The 14661-nt window shown below is 38.1% G+C and overlaps 1 protein-coding gene across 7 annotated transcripts in view; it reads left to right on the top strand.

Moving 5' to 3' along the window:
• Positions 1-14661, top strand: part of LOC121635881 (interleukin-1 receptor accessory protein-like 1) — a 393288-nt gene that overhangs the window by 343862 nt on the left and 34765 nt on the right. For all 7 annotated transcript variants that reach the window (XM_041979267.1, XM_041979264.1, XM_041979263.1 and 4 more), the window contains exon 7: positions 3981-4113. In XM_041979267.1, the coding sequence (XP_041835201.1) occupies positions 3981-4113 (133 nt within the window). The remainder of the gene's footprint in view (positions 1-3980; positions 4114-14661) is intronic.

The raw sequence follows: 14661 nt of genomic DNA, 5'->3' as shown, positions 1-14661 counted from the left end.
ACCCAACATGCTGTTTAGATCCATGGGTGAAGCCTTCTGACATCAGAGGCGGCACACAAAAGGATCTATGTTTCCTTTTACTGTTGTCTGCACCTGTCAAAATATTGTGCTCAGGTTTGTTGTTGCGGTTGGTTTTAAGAGCTTTTCCTGCATTCTGGCTCTCATGCTTTGTAGCACCACAGAGACCCCTGGTGGAATTAAGAGGCTGAGCAGCTCTGTGAGTGTGTGTATGTGTGGTCCAGGACACGTATCCCAGCTTTCCCAAAACTCATTTTCTCCATCTGTTTCACTTTTACACTCATACAACACACACAGCCCTTATCTTTCAACTGTAGACAATATTTGTGCTGAGCCGTGAGACAAAAATGCAAAACTCTTCTCCAGTTCAGGGCTTCTCTGTATCTCCATACCAGATTTTCCCTGTTAACACTATAGCTATCATCTGAGTGTGCTAGACTGCACTAGAGGGCCAAATTAGAGCAGGCCTTGGTAAAATAAAATCCCTATTATCTTTGAACTAGCAAGTACCCAATTATACGCTGCGGTTATCTCCCATCTCACAGACTTCTGAGCTGTCACCACAGGGCCAATGAGCATGAAGCGATGCTGAATCACCTTTTTTGCCTTCCTGGACACAAGACTGGTAAAGCTTTTCTTGTGGATCTGTGTCAATCCCCAGCTTGCTCTCACTTGTCTCAGCACAGACCACACATTCACGGATGCACCAGTGGTTTCAGCATATGTGTCATAAGCATGAAAAAAAAAGTAAGATGTCTCTAATCCAAAGCAGAGAGAAAATGAGTTTAAAAGGGGGATTATCTGACTCCAGTCACAGAGGATGTGCATTGAAAATGAGCCAAACAAAGAGGAAACTCCTTCTGATGTGAACTGTTTCTGTGCATTTTTTTAACATTTATTTAGTGAGTCAATTGAGAACATGTTCTGATTTACAGTGATGACCTGGTCAAGAGGCAGCAGAAAAAGGCAACATTTCTCATATACATAATTGTGGTATCTTTCCTGTTTGGACATGAAAATATGTAAATAGTTAGCTAGGTCGTCTGTGCAACATGCTGGTCAATGTATGTGGCTCCACTGAGATACCGTTGTTAAAACTTTAGGGCTCTTTTGTCTCTGCACCTTTTCACACCCTTTCATGACATGCAGCCATTTTCTCACAGTGTAGAACAGGTTCACGAGTGTGTCGTATCATAAAAAAGAGGGGACTCACATTGCGATTCATTGCATCTCAAGAGTGAGGTCTCTCCACCATAGCAGGAACATCTTTCTGGCAAGTCTTATTGCAGCGCCTGTTAGCTTCTTCTGCATGAGGTGTGATGCAGACTATCTGAGAAAATGTTGGAGACCTTATGTTATTCTTAACTTTCTCTGTGGAAGAATATTCCACAAAAAGGTATTGCCAAAATCACTGCAAAGATAAAGTGAATGTGGATGGAAATTTTGCCTGTTAGCGAAGCTTGATTTTATCAGACCAGTGAATCCTTCTTAAAATAAAAAAATTCTCACCAAAAATGGGCACATTCTCTATTCAGGCACGGTTTGAGACTCTTTTTTACTGTTTGACATACATAGACAGAAAAGAAAATGTGGTGGAAAGAAAGCAGCTTTCTAGGAAATTCACCTGTATGAAGACACAAAATGTGAACACAGGAAAGCAAACTAATATAAAGTTGGTGATAAACACTTTGAATTTAAGGGTTGTGCACACTGATCAATATCATTTATTCACAACTGCATTAAATGCTATGAAAGGGGTTACTTGTAATGTCAAAGAAAATAGGAATGTTCACCCAATTTACAGCTTTACTCAGCTTGAAGCAAGGTTTTAGCATGTTTTAGCATCTTGTAGAGCATTTTCATAATTTTACAGCTCACACTTTACTGTTTTGATCAAGTTTTACCAATTTAATCAAAGTTTTTCTCAGAATGCACATGTTTTCAGCAAAATAGCTATAAAAATCCAACATAGCAATTATCTTCCTAGAACAGCAGCCACACAAACTAGAAAGTGAAAAAATCTGAGTTAGAGCTAGTTATGTAGTTAGAGCTCATGTACATGCACTTATACATGCAGAGGTTATAAGGAACATGATTAACTGGTAAAACTGGCTCAACAACTGCATGTTATCCCCTGCTCTCAGACCCCTTTCTTGTCCAACCACAGTTAAATAAAGGCCACTAGAACCCTTAAAAAACTATTGAAACTAGTTTGGTTTAGCTAGTTTACAACTGTAGCTGTTGCTTCTCTTCTACAATCAACTGCCGCTTAAGGCACAACAGCAGGCACACAAACTAGTAAGTAAAAAGAATCAAAGCTAGAGAGTTCAAATACAGCTACAGAGCTCATAAACTAGCAAAACCAGCTAGCTGTGGTTAGCTAGTTGTTTGCTAGTGCGAAACTAGCTAGCTTTGGCATTTGTGGAACCATAGATACAATAAAGGCTAGCTCTCTCAACCTCGCTGTTGGCCAACGAAGTCAACTGTCCGTGCTGGCGGCCATCTTGCCACAGTCACTCGCTCACTCATAACATTGTTTTAATGGTGTATGCCACCCCAGAAATGTAGCTATGACAATGCATACTTACAAATAATACTTATGAATAATGATAATGAATAATTATAGCCAAAGATTCTAGAGCAGAGCTTTAACCATGTACTTTCACATGAAAATAAACAAATAGGTGCAATACATATACACACGCACAAGGTATTTATGTTAAATCAATATTTAGGCTAATAAAACTCAGAGTACAGAATGACAACATGATTATGTATTATTTATATATTTATAATACATTATTCTCATTATTCAATTCAATGTCTGTAACATCTTGGACATACAAGTGAGGTTTATTTGCAATGCAAAATAGGTACAAGGTTTAAAAATATACATCAAGGACTGCAGCTTGTTGAAATCCCCACTCTGTACAGAGAACTAGACTCGTGTGGAGAGTTACACATGGAGGACAGCGATAAAAAAGAGTTGTGTTACAACCTTTGACTGTTATGAAATACTTATAGAACTATTCTCTTCTACAATTACCTTTTGCTTTGCTGACATGTCTGTCAGTAATTTGTTTGCATTTAATTTTTCCTCACCACTTCTTAAAACTTACTTTCACTCAGTTCTTTCTTTTTGAATATAAATAGAATTATTATTAGTTGTACATGCTCAAGCCATTGCACTGGTGCATTGACCTTAGCTGGTAATAATTAACATAATTTCTTTTCTAATCCACATCAAAGGCTGTGATGGATGTAGCAAGGGGAATAAGGGTCAACTTCATCAACACTCCAGTTCTGTAAATCCACAAGGGCAAACACCTCATCACAAGAATACCCAAAAAACTGAGTAGATCATGTGCAATTTAAACTCATAATTAGGATGTTCAGAAAAAAGTGGCGAGTATTGTGAGTTTTACAATAGCTATAAGGATTTTTGAAAAGTAAAAATCACAGCTTTTTGTGCTTTTTGGGTTGAAATTTTTCCAATGAACTCTCAGCAAAATGGAGTGATTGATATTTAAAAGCAGAATATGACAAAAAAAAAAGACAATGTAAGAGTATAATCTTTTATAGAGGCACAGAATTGTTATGAAGTTTGAGTGAAAGAGTGTTTTAAAGTTTGAGAGGAATTCAGAGGGTTTAAAAAAGGGTCTGAAATGGTATAAGAACGCATCTCTGGAGATCTAGTAAATGTTTAGAAAATTGATGGATTTAGAGAGGCTGCTATGAGGCTTGTGAAGTGTAGTCTGACAAGAGAATTAGTTTAATAGCTTTAAGTCAAGATGTTTAGAAGCAGAGATCAATTTATAGCACAGATGATTTGCTCATTGTGTGTGTTTGTTTAAACAGATGCATCTGTGTTTGTTTTCAGCTGCTGGACTGAATGTTGCAGACATTATGCTTGTATAATCTGAAAAAAGCTCCCTTCATATCCTGTCTTATGTCTCTCACAGGAAGTCCTGTCAACCTGACATGTAGAGCATTCTTTGGATACAGCGGAGACGTCAGTCCGCTCATCTACTGGATGAAGGGGGATAAGTTTATTGAAGATCTGGATGAGGAGCGTGTCCAAGAAAGCGACATCAAGTAAGATCTTTTAACATTTGGTCTGTTCTCGTTAACACTTCTTGGAGGATATAAAGGATTTAAGACACAAAGCCTTGACATTACCACTCATATTTGAGTTTTGAACCAAAGAATTTTGCTTTGCCGGGAGGAGTTTTATGAATATAAAGGAAATAAAGATTTTTAGATATAAGGGGAAAAAAGATAAAGTAACAAAATTTGGTTGATTTTCTTAAAAGAGAATTTAAAATGAAAGAAAAACATTCATTTATTTAATTTGTTGATATTGTTATGATTAAATTATTAATATTATATGGAATCTTGAACAAAATATAACAAATTCATGAGGCAGCTGAGCTGGTAAACATCTATTTAATCCCAGTTACCACAACCACACATCAGTACTCTTAAAACAATAAAGGGAACCTTGCATTATCGTGTCAGTATAAATTATATTCATGAATGTTTTATTTGGCTGTTTAATAATGCAGACATTCTTTATCATATACTATATATGCACAGTTCAGCCATTTACACATGCTATAACTCCTATCCATTCGGGTAACCTCCCTCTTTCTGCCTCGACTCATCAATAAAATCTGATGTCTTTTCACACCACAACCACATCTGAACCATATAAAGATTAGATAAACAACTAATTTAATCTTCTATTTTTTTATCTAGTCATGTTGCACAGAGTTGGCTGAACAACTTTTCTTCTGGTTGTCTGTTTTGGCTTCTATAATGTGCATCAGGGGAAATGTTCAATCACTGAAACATCAAAATCATCTGTAAATTAATTGCATTGAGAATTTGAAAATAACTATTTACTCACAACAGGAGGTCACACTTCCTTTTGACAGCTGATTATGTCAGTAGGTGCTCAAACTCTTAAGGTCCATTCATGGTCTCTTAAGTACGTAATTAGGGACATATGTTTTTCATAAGTTCTCATATGTCGCTGCTCTGAACTCATGACACTGGTTGTTGGTGGTGATGCACCACTGTAAAGTTGTCTGCAACCACCAACACACTCGCATAGCCAGTAGTGTGCATAGACAATAGGTGGTGCTAGAGCATTTGTCCATTGACCTCTGGACAGAGAAAGTACCCTTTTCAAAGTTATAACTTTTTTATTGTTGTATGTGGCCCACGTTGACGTGATCATTGATTATCTTAGTTAAAGATAGTTTAATAAATTATGATTAAAAGAATATGTTAAATTTAGTTCTAGAAAATCCGTCGGAGTGAGGATCCAGGTGTGTGAAATCTCTGACGCCCCCTGCAGCTCAGGTTGTAGATGGCTGTAGAGTAGCTGGCCGATACTGCAGATTTTGTTATACCAAGTAAATCAAGGGCAAGTATCACCTATACCGATACTTTTTACTCGATATTTTACAATTGTTAAATGAATTTGCCTTTAATTATCAATTATTATTATTATCATAATCAAACATGACAACGCGTAGAGAAGCACTAAGTACGGCCCTACATCACAAAACAAAAAAAATCTGCAGTCATGAGCCATTTTTTTACCCACAATATCCCGTTTTTTAAAGAAATGAAAAAATTACTAATTTTCTCAACAGTGTAATTGTGATTTTCATCACAATTAAGGAAAACTGTGTTGTTTACAGCATCTGGCGGAGATGTATAGGGCTAAAGAAGGACGTAGCTTTACTGTGTGAGTGTGCAGAGCAAAAAGTAAATGAACCAGACGGCATGACCTAGGACCCGGACAACTGTGTACCTCATTTCATTAATATAGACAGATAGTCACAACAGTGTAGGTGTACATTAGTCTACATAATTAACACATTGGCAGTAATTTATTTGCCAAATGTCAAGCAGAAAAAGTAGCCGTCTACCTCGTTGTAATGTCACCAAGCAGTTTTATTCATACCGTTGGTTTCTTTTCATTTACCAATTGTAGCATGCCTAGAAAGGAACGATTGAGGAGAGAAAAAGAAAGAAAAGAAACTAGAGCAGGCAGACCAACTCTCTGCTCTCCTGAATAAAGCAACCATCAAGCAGCAAGGAGGATTTTTTTTATTTATGAAGGTCCATGTACAATTTAAACATAAATGTTGCCATTTGATGCATTGTACCAGAGTTAGCCTTAGGCTAATTTACATTTTTACTCCTCTGGCAGGGCACACTAAAACCTATAATTACCATATATGGTTACACCCCCGATTCCACCTAGATACAAATACACATTCAGCACCAATGATGATGAGGAGGCAGGTGATGAAGAAGAAAGATCTCATACTGCTATAATAAGGCAGCTGGCGGTTCTACAAGCTGCACAAGGTGCCCTTATTTTTCACTGAGCACCTGCTCCCGAAATTGTCTGTGCACGCCACTGTGCAGAGCCTTTCTTCAAAAGCTCCCAACATCTCTACAGTTGTTGTCCTCATCGTCTTCTTCTGCTTCTCATTTTTCCTGTTCCGCTTCTTCTCTGGTTTGTTCCTTTTGTTGGTTGCATGTCAGCTGTACTGCTCAATACTGACCCCGAGATTTCCGTTCATATTGCTCCGTTTTACTGTGTCAAGCGACGGATCCGCAAGGTTCCAAAAACCGACCAAATTAATGCGTAAATGAGGCAGATGGACGGACATCTTACCGTCGGAGTGTTTGTCTTCTGCGCTGAGCATAAATGAGCTTTTATTTGCTTTGATTGGCAAGATTCTTAGACGTGTTGCTAGAACACTGTAAATTACACTGTAGGACCCACCAGAGTCAACAGCTGCCCACACAGGGCCTGACCATTATACATTTTAAGCAGGCTGACAGATTTAAGTTGATTATTTCAACACTTGATTTTTTTTTTAACTGATTAACACAGACAAGTTGTGGATATCACAGTGATGGCAGAATAGTTTACCTTCAGTTTATAGAAGGCCAGTTTTTAAAAAAAGTCATAGTTTTGCTGTTTGGTGAACTCTTTTTTTCTTTTCCTTACCCCGAGAAGATGATCTGATCTGCAGCCAGTAAAGGTTAACCAGTGGATAATCAGTCGGCTTCATGATTATCTCTGAAACAGGATACGCTCCTGTTGGCATCATAAAACAGTTTAACTATCTCTGATTAAACACAAGCAAGTAGTGTTTATTTAATAAATGTCACCTTTGTCTGCATAAATTGATAATGATCAAATTATAAGATGAGGTCTGAGCACAGCTTTGCCAAGAGACTTTGTGTGAGGGATAAGAGTAATATAAATCATTAAAAAGATAAGATCTTTAGAATAAATGATTTCCCATGGATCCAAGTAGGAAAGTTGATGTTTAAAAATGAACATTGACCACAGAATGTAATGATTTGCACAGAGGCGAGCTCACCGTCTCTCAGATGGACTGAAAAATGCAAACCACAAAGTAACTTTTGTGCTTCGACTGAAAGAAGAAACTCCTGATGCTAAAGAATGTGTTTTCAATGCTCTGCTGTTATCACCAGGGCATTGAGAAGATAAGGCTGAAGTCATGAAAGTATATCAATTTTAAAAAGTAAGGAAACAAAGTCGCAAGGAGCTGAGCTTTGTTCAGTCATACCCAGTGACGGATAGGTTCAGGCAGCTTTTGAAATATGAGCTTTGGGTTTAGATTCAAACCTGGAGTGACAACTTTTTCTTATTAATGAGCGATTGTTGCACCACAGCTCTTAGGAAGAGAGTTTACATCGTGCTGATTAGGCTTACAGGTTTCTCTGTTTAGTCTGCAAAAGTTTGTAATGATTTTTACTTACACTTACTTTTTGATTTTTATTTACAATTACAGATGGTTGTGGGTATATATATCTGCAGAATGCAGAAGGGATTAGAAGCCTGCTTTATACATCTTATCACATGTATATATCTAGTGTTTTTCTAGTCATTTTGACCACTCAAAGTGCTTTTACACTACAAGTCACATCCTTTGGAGGCTATTTGGGGTTCAGTTTCTTACCCAAGGATGCTTCGACATGTAGTCTGGGGAAGCCAGGATCAAACCAACAACCTTCCAATTAACAGACGACCACTTTAATTTAACTTTGTTTTCATGTTTAATCATTATTTTGTATTGTTTTACTGTTTTATTTTACAGCACTTTGTGGGGTTGTAAATGTAAATAAAACGGACGCTGACATTGACATTTAAACTCTGCTTCAGCGCTTGCTGAAAACGTGTTCCTGACATACTGCGCTCATTTACTACGAAAAAATGTAAAGCTAAAGAAGTGTTACAGCATTTATTTATTTTAAAGTTTTAAGTTTTAAAAGTCATTAAAAACTGATTATCTTCATGAGTCTTTTCTTTCAATGCAGATTTTATGTGAAAATGTGCTAATTTAAATAACTTTTGTGAATGTTAAACATGTCACCACCTTGTTAGTGATATGTCACAGCGATGAAACACGGCTGGAAATTCATCAGATATTGGTTCAAGGTTCAAGGAATCTTGATTACCTCATGTTTTTAGACATGTGTATTTGATTTTATTACATCAATGTTCAAGTTGAGATTTACAATATTTTACCTGCTACTCAAGGAAACTGCTGTTAAAAAGCAGTTTGTGAGGGTTTGCAAACCAAAAGTTACTACACTTTTGTTTTTAAAATATGCAATACAATACTTTTAAATTAATTATTTAATCTTGTTCATAATTACAGAAAATTGTATAATTTTCTACAATGAATTCTTGACCAGCACTAATCGTTACACCCACTACTTTTAAATCTAGATATAATAATGTAAAGCCATCAAATTATCAATATTCTACTGTGGTGAAAATCTAAATTAAAGATGTGAGCTGAAATTAGACTTTTAACCGATATTTATTAAAAACTGTGCAAAGAGATCAGAAGTCTGTATGTGTCTGATGCAGGAGAGTAGGGTCAGTTAGTATGCAAGTCCTTCAGGTTAAGAGATAACAGATTTTATGACATGTAGCTGGTTTGGGGAAGGATTAACCCCATCCATTAGCATGGAGCTATAAACACAAGTTACAAACAAAGCTTCCTGTAAATGCAATTCAAGTTATCTCAGTTATCTTAGTTATCTTACATGCAAATAAAAGATTATAAAGGCATTTGAATAACAATGAATAAGTCATTTTCTGCTACACTACATTAAGATGTACATTAAGAGCGTTTTCAGGATAACTTTTTGGTCAGACTCCTTTATTGCTATGCTTACTGAAAAAAAAAACACATCACACACCCTTTCATTTTCTGCCCCGCTGTAACCCTTTGACAGCCCACACACATGACTAGAAAAGCCCTGTTGTCGACAAACGCCGTCTAATGAAAAGGTTAACTGTAAGCAGCATGACGAGGCTGGGGGGAGAGTTAGCGGTCCAGTCAGTGACCTGGCATTTCGAGATGTCTCTATTAGCCTGCTAGCACGCTCCGTCCAGCTCTTAGTGCTGCTCTCTGTTGTGAAGGACATTGGGCCAATTAGAGACTACAGGATTTAAGGGGGTGTTGGTGGTGGTGGCGAGGGAGGGGTGGCAGGTGGCAGAACTGGGTAGGTGGTGTAATAAAAAATGTGAAGGAAGAATGCAGAAGAGAGAACCACATGTGGTTAGAAGCCTGCTTTCATATGATAGTCAAACGAAGTAACAAGCGAGGAAATCAAAAGTGTGACCCTGAGCTGCTTTAAAAGTGTGTGTTAATGTGTGTGTGTGCAGGCGTAGAAGTGAGGTTGCTTGCATATAGTGGGTACCCACGTTCAAACGTTTGAAACATATTTTTGTTTTGTGCCACTGCATGTTGCTGTCTCCCTCTGAGTGTTGTTATTTATTTTATTTTTTACTCACATTTGAATGTGCACCACTTCAAACCCTTTTCCCTGACATCATTCCATGAGCTTTTAGCTTTGAAATGGAAATTAATCACACAGGAGTATTCCCTGAAGGGCTGCCTGTAATACATGAAATGGAGCTTTTGGCACAACATTTCACTGCTCAGATTCTGGGTTGATACAAAATTTTGTGGTTGCAGAACAAGAGTTCATACATCTCTGAGCTGAAGTCACAACACAGAATACAGACTTGAAGGCCGCGTTGCTGAAGTTTTAAAATGGGGAGAAGTTTCGGTCCCGGGTAGCCGGTCATTGAGTGCCCTTTAAAGCAACAATTCAAATGTTAAATTAAAATTATTTTTCTAGCTCTTAATTATTGCACCTGCAGATATATGTGAGGGTGATGCCCCCTCAGTCTTAATGCTTTTCAGTACAGGTTGAAATTTGTGGCACAATAAAAGGCTGATGATAATGTTGAGTTGTGCTAATTTAATGGAGAAATTGTTGGTAGGATTTGATCAATATAAAATCTGAAGGAGGAGATGAGAGAAACACGGAGCTTGGCTCCGTCTTGCACTTTCCCCTCCCTAATCAAGGCAAAGGGCTCATTTGTCTCATTGTTAAATATGCATGCGAACAGAGCCTTCAGCCCATCCTCTGCATTCATTTCAAATGTAATTTAGTCCATTGTCAGAGAGCTTGCAGATACAAAATCATATGTCCAATGCTGGGCAGTATAGCTTACATACAATCAGCAAAAGGAAAAAAAATAAGAAGACTTAGCCGTGATGGATTAAATGGCTGCACAGACCACCTATTTTAGTCGTTTCTGAGGATGTGCATCAAATCTCCTCCACTGTCACCATGTTTGCCATTAAAACTAAGGTCATAAATCAGAAGTAAACTCTTCGGTTGGGTTTTAAAGGGTTAAAGTTAGAGACTTATTTATGGTTGTTTAATAGCAGTATGCAGCATGTTGAGTTTTGAAAGGATTAAATCAGGGCATGAGGCCTCAGAGGTTGAGGGGATAAACAGCTCACAGAACTTTACGCTATACACAAGCTAAGTTTACAGGTAAACTGTTCAGTTCAATTCAATTCAGCTTTATTTATATAGCACCAAATCACAACAGAGTCACCTCTAGGCATCTTAGGGGTGGGATATACTTGCTGTTAGCAACATATCCGTGTGTGTGTCATGGCTGCCTCGTGTTTCTACCATTCATTTGGCACGTAAGCTGCTCATGTTAACTCGGGGTAACGTATCGCAAGTTGCAGTATTGACTTGAACGCAAACAAGAGCTTGAACACGACAGGTCATAGGTAAGCACAATGGCAGATAGTTTTGAAGAGCATTTCTCAGATCTTGTCCATAACTATCGGCATCTGTATGATTTTTTTTTCTCCCCGTTGCACCATAGCAAACACTCATACCTGAACAGTTGGCAACAGACTGGAAGTGTTTTGGGGGGTGATGCCCCGGAAATACAATGTGACTGTTAGAATTATCCATAGTCAAATACATAGACACCTCATAGACTGACGCTGCTTATTGGAGCTGACGATCAACGTTGCCGCCATCTTGGATGGGTCTCCCATGCGCCTCCAAAGCATTTATTTCTAAGGTGTATGCCCAACTACAATTATTGGAACTCCACAAATTTTTACCTGAGTTTCTCACGACTTGGGTTGTTACAAACTGCCGAGATGTAGTTATGACATAGGTCACTGTTACACATTAAAAATACCTGCTTTCATGCTGAAATCATTTTTATTGTGCTCTTTAACAAAGACATATGGTAAAATATTAATAAATGTATTAATGAATTAATTTCACACTTTAGTAAACAAGTTTGACCCTTTGAATTTATCTCTGTTACACGCACACACACACAGGGAGCTAAAACCCTTGAAAAAGAACTGTTTTGCACAGCTCCTTGCTTGTGCTGGCATTATGTAACTTCAGGGTAGTTTTGCAATTTGGTGCAGCCTTACTTTGAGAAATACAGAGACAACAAAAGACAAAAGCATGAAATGTTGGTTCTCAATTCCAAATTGGGTTTCAGCAATGTGCTGTGGTCACATATGACTGCAGAAATGTTTGTAAATGGGGAGGGGAGCTCTTCCTCTACTATTAAAGCAGAGTAAATGTCCGCAGCTGATAGGGACACAGTCTCATCTTGCCTGACCCACTTGGTGTGACACCACAACGGACCATCAGATGGCGAAAAATGCCCTGGAACTGCCTCCTAAAAATAATAATAATAATATTAATAATAATAATAATAAAACCTTAACACATTTTGAAAGCTGTTTGAGGGGACAGTAAGAGTCATAAAATATATATCTTTTGAGGGTAAGTAGGAAACTGTATACCAATTTGTCCCCACAGGTAGGCTATAAAAGGTAAGTATTGTATTAAATTGTGCCGGTTAATGCAACCGTAGGCTTTACAAAATATGGGCATAGTTGCTGGTCCTGTCTTGATTCCGGTTGGTTCCAAAGCCAGCCTGGAATGTGGATACCCATCCAATATGGCGACAACGCTGCATCACGCTCCATGTCTATGGAATTATCTTTTTACTATTTCAAAGTCCAACTGCTGTGTACCAACCCATAGCGGTGACCTCCAGTATTGAGCGTTTTGGCAATGTCATACTTCTGTCTTAGCAGCAAGTAAACACAAACGTAGACGTGTACGCTTGCATTCACGGCAAGTATAACCCAGCCCTTACAGACCTGGTCCAATTTACTACAATTCACTGTAGTCCAATCTATAATAATTTTCTTCCTATAAGACAGTTAATAGAAATTATTACCTAGCTGAGGAAAGCAATGGATTACATTAAATCCAATTTAATAGGAAGGGAAACATCTAGTAGAACCATGTTCAGGAAGGGCGACCATCTGCCTCTACTGGTTGGGGATGGAAAGTATGTGAAAGAATAATCTAGATTTGTGAATGAATGGCATGAACAGCTGCCTGCATTCAGTGGGAATATAACATAAATCATTCATCATTGTATGCTGTGACACAGTCAACCATGCAATGTCCAAATAAGCAACACAGGTATTAAACTTGTCCTGCACAACTGATGCATGATTTCAAATTTTTTCTATTTAATATTTCAATCTCATACATCTGATTGACAAAGCACATTAAACAAGGAAAATATAGAGTACAATTCTTGATATAAACCTAGATTTTTACGACTTGTTAATCTGCAACCAATTTTTTTTATTATGAAACAAAAAATATGGACAGAAGCATTTGCTCTAATCAATTTCCAGATGATTGCCAATTCTCTGTCAAATAAATAGATTAAGTGAGGTTCATGTTCAGCCCTCAGCCTAACAACAGTAAAATGGGCTAGCTCCCTCTTTTGCACATGAGTGGATTAAACAAAGTTGTTATAATAACATGTTAATTAGTGAGATTTAGAGGTGTTAGTGTTGTATCGATCCCCTCGACTCCCTGCAAAATGTCAAACCAATCTTCCATAACAAAAAAGAGTAAACATCTCTCATCTCACTTTCATGGCATGATATGAAAAAATGGTGTGAAATTTAATTTGCAGCTGTTACCGATATGAAGGACAGAGATACCTTAAATAAAGTCTCTGTCACTTTATCTCACTTCTGTTACCGCTTATCACTTTCTGACCTTTACCTTGTCGGACACAAGGGTTTCTCTGCTTGCTTGCTTCTTTCCATATCTCCATTTTATTACAGGTCAGAGTCACTAAGCAACAGGGTTAGCACAGCAGCCTGTATTCTTCCTCAATCACTTCTCCCCACTTTAAAAAGGGTGTGTTCATCCGTTTCTAGGCCAGCAGACAGATATTCTTTATTTCCAGCAGTTCTCTGTCTGACATACTAGCAAAGTCCATTTAGACTGCATACATCTTTACCAGATATATCTCCATCAGACACCTCAAGAGAAGGCTTGCACATCTAAGTATGCACATGCACAATGAGATGCAGTTTCTTCTGTCCACACTGAATTTAAGGGCAGCAGTGATAGTTTTTTACCCGGCATCCTCTCATGTTTAGATAGTTTGAAAAGTGGAGCACCCCTACCACTAACTGATGCAACGGCACATGCACACTAGCTCCATGCTGATGCCTACTGGGGAATCTGTCGTTGTTTAAAATTTCATATTTCGAGTTGGCTCTGATCTGATTCAAATCAACCTTTGGCGTGCAGTCAGCAGAAGTGCAGACAGCAGGGGAAAAAGAAATGATCAAGCCAGCAGGCAGCAAGGCATTTAGACAAAAAGAACAGCATGAAAACATGGTGCAGCCCAGAAGTTGAGCTGTCACAGGAAGAGACTGCGATCAAGCAGAGATGTGTCAGTGTTTGGATATGATTACAGAACCAATATGAGTCTGCTGTCGCATCATCAAAGTATCGAGGTATCAAAGAAGAACTTCTTGTCTAATCAAAGGTTTAAAGCTAATATGTGTTCGCTCATGTTTAAAACGTATAATGGTGTATTAATCCGATGTGTGTTTACAGAGTGCTTTCGTATGATGGCATTGCAGTGTGCGTCGCCATTTTGTGGGTCAAGTGGTCAAATAGAACGATAGCCTAGGAGAGTGATCACCTGTGGATAGCACACTGTTGTATTCAGTTTATGATTAATGTTGACAATGTTGACAATGATGGGATGCTGCTCTGTCCCATCTGGAGCAGAATGGGAGTTATGTCTGGATGCTCTTCGTGGATTATAGTTGGGGCGTTTAACACCATCCTCCCCTGCAGACTGGTGGACAAACTTTGGGACTT

This window comes from Melanotaenia boesemani, chromosome 24, assembly GCF_017639745.1.
Source record: "Melanotaenia boesemani isolate fMelBoe1 chromosome 24, fMelBoe1.pri, whole genome shotgun sequence".
Taxonomy (NCBI): Eukaryota; Metazoa; Chordata; class Actinopteri; order Atheriniformes; family Melanotaeniidae; genus Melanotaenia; species Melanotaenia boesemani.
Note: the sequence above shows the minus strand (reverse complement) of the source record. Positions and strands in the feature narration are given on the sequence as shown.